This window comes from Micropterus dolomieu, linkage group LG10 (assembly GCF_021292245.1).
Source record: "Micropterus dolomieu isolate WLL.071019.BEF.003 ecotype Adirondacks linkage group LG10, ASM2129224v1, whole genome shotgun sequence".
Classification (NCBI taxonomy): Eukaryota; Metazoa; Chordata; class Actinopteri; order Centrarchiformes; family Centrarchidae; genus Micropterus; species Micropterus dolomieu.
Window position 1 is genome coordinate 438,641 of NC_060159.1, and position 7,345 is coordinate 445,985.

General features: G+C 43.9%; 1 protein-coding gene across 1 annotated transcript in view; it reads left to right on the plus strand.

Annotated features, from left to right (window-relative positions):
• Positions 1 to 272: 272 nt before the first annotated feature.
• The window catches only part of serinc1 (serine incorporator 1), a 28,146-nt gene continuing 21,073 nt past the window's right edge, over positions 273 to 7,345 (plus strand). The window contains exons 1-2 of the mRNA XM_046060925.1: positions 273 to 436; positions 1,322 to 1,483. Of these exons, the coding sequence (XP_045916881.1) occupies positions 398 to 436; positions 1,322 to 1,483 (201 nt within the window). The 5' untranslated portion in view covers positions 273 to 397. The remainder of the gene's footprint in view (positions 437 to 1,321; positions 1,484 to 7,345) is intronic.

Consider the following 7,345-nt stretch of genomic DNA (forward strand, 5'->3'; position numbering starts at 1 on the left):
TAAGGTTTTGTTGTTGTTTGTTTGTTTTGTTTTGTTTTGTTGTGTTTTTTTAAACTTCTTTTCTACCTTTTTTTTATATAAAGTAGTCCCAACGATGCTACATACTCCGATACAGTAGGTGGCGGTATGCACCTTCAAAAGTCATGGTTGCAATCTGCCATAAAACAAAAAAAAGAAGAAGAAGAAGAAGCGAATGTATCGTTCGAATACCGATCCACACTCCAGTCCACTTGGTGGCGGTGAAACACTATGCACATAACGAAATGCCGTTTACCGCAATAAAACAAAGAAGAAGAAGCAGAAGAAGAAGAAGACGAAGAACCGCATCGTCCATCTTCTGGGAGTCAGCAGCCATCTAATCTAACATAGAACGCGAGAAGAACAAACATTAGCCACTATGGGAGCCGTTCTGGGACTGTGCTCCATGGCGAGCTGGGTAAGTAACCCGCTTTTACATTGACTGTGAAGCAATGTTTGTGTTACTGCTGTTATTACCTGCCTCGCTTTCATATTAGCTGTCATGACTGCGCAGTAACACGGAGCGGCAGGCCGCCGCGGTGACACATCAATAAACAAAAGATAACGTTAGCAAGCAAGCGTTTACTTACTGTTCCTCGAGAATCTTAACACACAGGCTGTACTGTATCATGTGGATACTATCTTGGCTCATGTAGCAAATTCCAGGGCTACATGATCTGCTTTTTGTTGGAGACCAGCTAACCTAAATAACTTAAACATGTCGAGTCTCGAATGCGTCGGCTCGTGCTTTAAAACTGCCTTTAATCTGAATGAACGGTGCTGCATTCGGAAGAGTATGTGGCGGTTTTATGTTGTGAAGACTGTAAACACGATGCTGTCGATCATGTCAACAAACAGCCGGGTATGACGTTAACTGTTGCAACATTGCTGTCATGTAAACAGAGTCGGGTATCAGCAGTGCGGGGCAGTGTCAGACAGCAGCCACTAAGCAATACTGTGCTCCTGCTTAAGAGGGCGCTGCCGTGTCAGGACCATGCGCGCGCGCGCGCACACACACACACACACACACACACACACACACACACACACACACACACACACACACACACACACACACACAGTGTCAGTGATCCTCGCCTCTGAAACATCCTGCCATCGCAGTCTAGTAACTCCTTAAAAAAAACAATCTTAAGACACATAGCCTACCTTTTTAGCTTAGCATTCCCCTTATCTATTGTATTTTAACTTTTCATTGTATTTGATGGTATTTTTAAGCACATTTTATAGCAAATTTTCAAAAAAGGCACTGTTTAAATAAAGTTTGATTAATTTCTGTATGCAGATCCCATGCCTGTGCGGCAGTGCACCCTGTCTGCTGTGTCGATGCTGCCCCAGTGGAAATAACTCCACAGTGACTCGCCTGATCTACGCCTTCTTCCTGCTGCTGGGAGTGGGTATTGCGTGTATTATGTTGATGCCCGGCATGGAGGGGCAGCTTAAGAAGGTAGGTAGGATTGCTCTCACATAAGATACATGCAAGATGCCAAACTGACTTAATAAATACGGTACAGAAAAACCCAACATATGAACTGTATTTCTGCTGTGAATATTTTTTTTTATTATTGATACTGCTACCTAGGGCAGTACGATTTAGGTAAAAAATCTAATTGCGATTTTTCTGCCAGATATGGTTATTACAATTTGATTTGATTTTTTAAAGTTTAACTAATTTTCAATGTTCATTACGTAATGGTTAAAAAATGTCATGGAGCATTACAACATGAGACGGCATCAAAACTGGTGTGGCACGGTTTTCACTCTGTGCAGACTCCCAATCGTATATCAACAATAAACACAGTTAAAACAGACATGAAGAATAAACAATTTAGCCACGTAGCCTACTTAACCATGGTAGAAGCACAAAACTCAAGGACAACTGAAAAATCAACAAAATCTGAACAAGTCAGCAAAATCAGGCAGACAAAATGCTCTCATTCTGAAATGCTCTATGTGGGTTATGTAGCCATGTAAAAACTGGCTCACAGAGAGCTGTTATCGTAGTAGAAGCACAAGAAAGGACAAATTAACAACAGATCAACAATGTAGGGCAGACTAAACGCTCCGCTACTCAAACACTTTCGGAGTGAGTTGACGCCGGGCACGGGACAGACAAAACCAGGAAGCAGCAGCCACCCCCTCTGACACCATTATCCCACACTCTTTCCTCTTGTTTTGTTTGTTGTAAAATGTACACGTTCTGTGCTCACTCTGATTGGTGAATAGGACCGTAACAGGAGGCGCATGGCGCTTATGATTGGTGAGCAAATCTGTCACACAAGGATGACAACTGAATGAATTTGCACTGTTTAAAATGGCTCAGATGCTTTGTAAAATTAACCTACATATTTAATTGCTATCTTCACGATAAGCTAATCGAATGATTAATCATTCAGCCCTACTGCTATTAGGTCCAAGAACCACCATTACTGGTAACCTATCCTATTTGCTTTTTTATAGCTAAATGGTAGTTACAAGGGGTGTGACGAGATCTTGAACCTAGGGCTGCAATGATTGCCGATTTATAAAAAATTGTCAAAGTGAAATTTCATTGTCGACGTGTCGTTACAAAGATGTCTTTTCAGGGAGAGATAGCAATATTCTTATTAAAAACATTTCTGGTTGTTCATTTTCAACTGCAATGCACTACATGTAATGCTAGGGGCAGTATCAGTTTCACTGTCTGCCATTACTGTTTGACTGTAAGACTACTCACGAAGAAGAAGCTTTCATGCTAGAAGCGGAAAGCAACGGAGAAAGAGGCTAAATTGGGATTAAATTGTAACGAGAATTCTTGTCAGCTAAACAAATGTATAGCTTATAAGACTCATGGAGCGAATAAACTCCGCCCTGATTGACACTGGTGTACGCTGTGATAGTAATCAGCTGAACCTGCTTACATTTACATTTACTCATTTGGCAGATGCTTTTATCCAAAGCGACTTACATTTAAGGAACAACATACAAGCATCAACAGAGCATCAACTACAGATCTAAAACTGACAATACATACTAGTAAGAGCTCACAGTTCATATCACATCAATGGGGTAGATACCTAGGGAAGGAAGTAAGAGTTAGCAAAAAGTGCAATCAATACAAGATCATTGTAGGAGATAGAAGAAGAGCACAGGAAGTGCATGTTAGAGGTTTGGAGTTAGAGGTGTTATAAGAGGAAGTGTTCTCGGAAGAGATGAGTTTTCAAGAGCTTCTTGAAGTTAGAGAGGGACGCCCCTGCTCTGATGGCGTGTGGTAGCTCGTTCCACCATCGTGGTGTCACAGATGAGAATAGCCGGGACTGGGATTGCTTTGTGTGAAGGGATGGCAGAGCCAGGCAGCGTTCGTTGGAGGAGCGTAGCGGCCGTGAAGGAACATAAGTTTGTATTAAGGAGTTTAGGTAGATGGGTGCAGACCTAGTAGTCACTCTGTATGCAAGCATTAGTGACTTGAATTTGATTCTGGAGGCCACGGGGAGCCAGTGGAGGTCACTGAGTAATGGAGTGACATGAGTAAATGTAAATGTAAATGCTCCGTACTTGTATAGCGCCTTTCTAGTCTTTTCGACCACTCAAAGCGCTTTTACACTACATCTGCATTCACCAGTCACACACATTCATACACTGAGCCTAAGTGCTCAAACGGAAACTAACATTCACACTCATTCATACACTGGCATAGCCGCCAGGGGCAATTCGGGGTTCAGTATCTTGCCCAAGGACACTTCGACACGCAACTAGGGGGAGCCAGGGATCGAACCGCCGACTAACGGCCAACCCGCTCTATCTCCTGAGCCACAGCCGCCCCAGTGAGTCCTTTTGGGCTGATCAAAAACCAGAATCGCTGCTGCTGAACCATTTGTAAGGGTTTCACCGCACAAGCTGGAAGACCTGCTAGGAGGGCAATAGTCGATAGAAATGTGAGAAATAACCATGGCCTGTACCAGAAGCTGGGTGGCGTACTGAGTGAGGTAGGGCCTGATTTTCCTTATGTTGTATAGAGAAAATGGCTATGGAGTCAATTTGTAGTTTGATGTTATGGTGGATAGATTGCTTGGCTGGAATGACCAAGAGTTCAGTCTCAGAGAGGTTTAGTTGAAGGTGGCAAGCCTTCATCCATGCAGATATTTCCGATAGACAGTGCGTGATCCGCGCCGAGACAGTGGGATCGCCTGGCGGGAAGGATAGGTAGAGTTGCGTGTCGTCTGCATAGCAGTGGTAAGAGAAGCCGTGCGAGCGAATGATTGGCCCCAGTGAGGTGGTGTAAATTGAGAAGAGAAGGGGCCCAAGCACTGAGCCTTGGGGCACCCCTGTGGAGAGGCAGTGGGAGGAGGATAATTGTCCTTGCCACAAAACATTGTAGGAATGCCCCGAGAGGTAGGATTCGAACCACAGGAGTGCTTTACTCGAGATGCCCATTGCTGAGAGAGCGGATAGCAGAATCCTGTGGTTGACTGTGTTAAAGGCAGCTGATAGGTCAAGCAGGATAAGAACCGAGGATTGGGCTGCAGCTTTAGCTGACCTTGGGGCTTCTGTTACAGACAGAAGAGCCGTTTCAGTAGAGTGGGCAGTCTTAAAACCAGACTGATATTGATCTAGGAGGTCATTCCTTTATATAAATTCTGAGACCTGTTTGAATACTGCCCGTTCAATAGTTTTGGATAAAAAAGGTAGAAGAGACACTGGTCGATAGTTCTCAACTTGAGTTGGGTTAAGTGAGGGCTTTTTGAGCAAGGGTATAACCCGAGCCCTTTTGAAAGTGGTCGGGAAGGTTCCTGAAGCCAGAGAAGTATTTATCACGTGAGTGATTGTCGGGATCACAATAGGAGATATGACTTAGAGGACATTCGTAGGAATCGGGTCCAGTGGGAATGTAGTTGGACGGCTACGGGTCAAGAGTTCTGATACTTCGCTCTCTGTGAGAGGAGTAAACGAGGAGAGTGAACAACCACTGACCTTGGAGGGCAGAGGAAAAGATGTAGTAGGACTGCTACAATGGTTGAGTTTGAGTGTTTCAGAGAATTGGCTAGTTATAGCCTCCACTGAAGAAGGCAGCAAAGGTATCAGCAGACACGTTTGTGGGTGGTGGAGGAGGATTTAGTAGTGCTTTAAAAGTGGAAAATAATTTCCTTGAGTCAGTGGCACTGCTTATTCTGCACTGATGCTTGTTGAGAAGGAGGATAGGAGCAATTGGTAGCCCTTAAGGTCGGCGAGGTCTTTGGTTTTTCGCCATTTTCTTTCAGCCGCTCTGAGATCAGTACGGCGGATGGTATCAGTTAGCCACGGGTGGGACTGGTTTGGGCGAGCAGGCTTGGTGGATAGAGGACACAGGCTATCCAGGCACGAGCTTAGTGTAGAGCACAGAGATTGTGTGGCATCATTGACCTCAAGTGAGGAAAATGTGTTGAGGGAGGGTAGAGCGGAAGCTACCACTGAGGCAAAGTGAGCGGGAGACAGGTTGCGGCGATGTGAAACCCTTGCGCTGTGAGTCCAGAACTTTTTATATACAGTCAATGATCCAGACAGCAGTGATGAGTGGTAGATGGTAGAGTTTTGCAACATAAACATCTAAAAACTGGAGCACAACCTGCGCTGTAAGTTAATATGTGTGAATTTGTGCCTGAGTTAATGTAAATGCTCTGTATTTGTATAGCGCCTTTCTAGTCTTTTCCACCACTCAAAGCGCATTCACCATTCACACACTGGCGGAACAGCTGCCAGGGGCAATTCGGGGTTCAGTATCTTGACCAAGGACACTTCGACATGCAGCCTGGGGGGAGCTGGGATTGAACCGTTGACCTTCTGATTGACGGCCAACCCACTCTACCTCCTGAGCCAAAGTTTTTCTTTTACTTTGAGTTTCACATGGAATGCAGTCCCAAACTGCATCGGTCAAACGGTCTGAAAGGGATAACGTTACTACCAGCTGAACAATAACGTAATGCACAGCAGAGTAAAGGCAGATATACTTCTTGTTAAATGATGACATTAGTCTGGTAATACTCTGCCTTTTTCCTGGACATGTCAGAGAACACAGATATGTGGGAGAGATTCTGAATGTTCAGAAAGTTTTGACCATGATCAGAAAATCTGCTGAAACACTGTTCTAATTAAAGTCCAGGAGAAATTAAAATGTAATAATTTATTGTGGTGAAAAGGTGCCACAGTTACATTGAAAGAGGTTACTAATCCAAAACAAAGGCACAAAGAGGAGGGGAGACTAAATCATGAATCAGCAAGGATGATATTAAATAAGTTGATCTACAGGAGAAATAGATCTGACAGCAGCATAAAATGACTGAGAGCTGCACTGTCGTAGATTCTGTTATAGTTAGGTTATAGATTTTGAATCTGAATTTTGTGTTTCTGTTTGTATAAATGGAAAAAAAAATCATCATAAACTGGTGCAGAAAAAATCATCAGAATGCAGGGAATAAAGTGTTAAATGATCAAACTTTTCATATAATTCAGCATTAAAGATTTCTTAAAAATAGTGTTAAAATCTCGTCTCGATCTTGTGGGTTAAATTCTATTCAATTCAATTTTATTTATATAGCGCCAAATCACAACAACAGTTATCTCACAGCGCTTTTCATAAAAGAGCAGGTCTAGACCGTACTCTATGATGTTATTTACAGAAGCCCAACAATTCCCACCAAGAGCAAGCACTAGGCGACAGAGGCAAGGAAAAACTTCCTTTTAAGAGGCAGAAACCTCGAGCAGAACCATGGCTCAGGATGGGTGGCCATCTGCCTCGACCGGTTGGGGTGAAGGGGGGAGAGAGAGAGAGAGAGAGAGAGAGAGAGAGGGCAGGAGAGGGAGAGAGAGAAAAAGAGAGGGATGGAAGGAGAGAGAGGGGAGGGAGGCAGCCTACACAATATACACACACACAGAGGTACAGACAGTAAAGGTGATGTTGCTATAGACTAAATGAAAAATGGTACAGATAATTATAGTAGTGTTAATGGTAACAGTCGTAATGTTAATGATTATAATAACAATAATAACAATAGGACTAGTAACAATAGTCGTTGCAGCAGAGGGTGTCGAGCAGGAACACGGGGGCAGCAGGTGACCCGCAGCCACAGATCCAGACTCCACAGCTCCAGAGCCAGAAACACCTGCAGGAAGTGATCGGAGGAGAGAGGAGAGGGACGAGAAAGCACAAGACTACCAGAAAGGGGAGAAGTTGTGTTAGTAATATGCAATAATGGGAAGAGGTTGCATACAGAGGGAGAGAAAGTAGAGGAGAGAGGAGCTCAGTGCATCATGGGAAATCCCCTGGCAGTCTAGGCCTATAGCAGCATAACTAAGG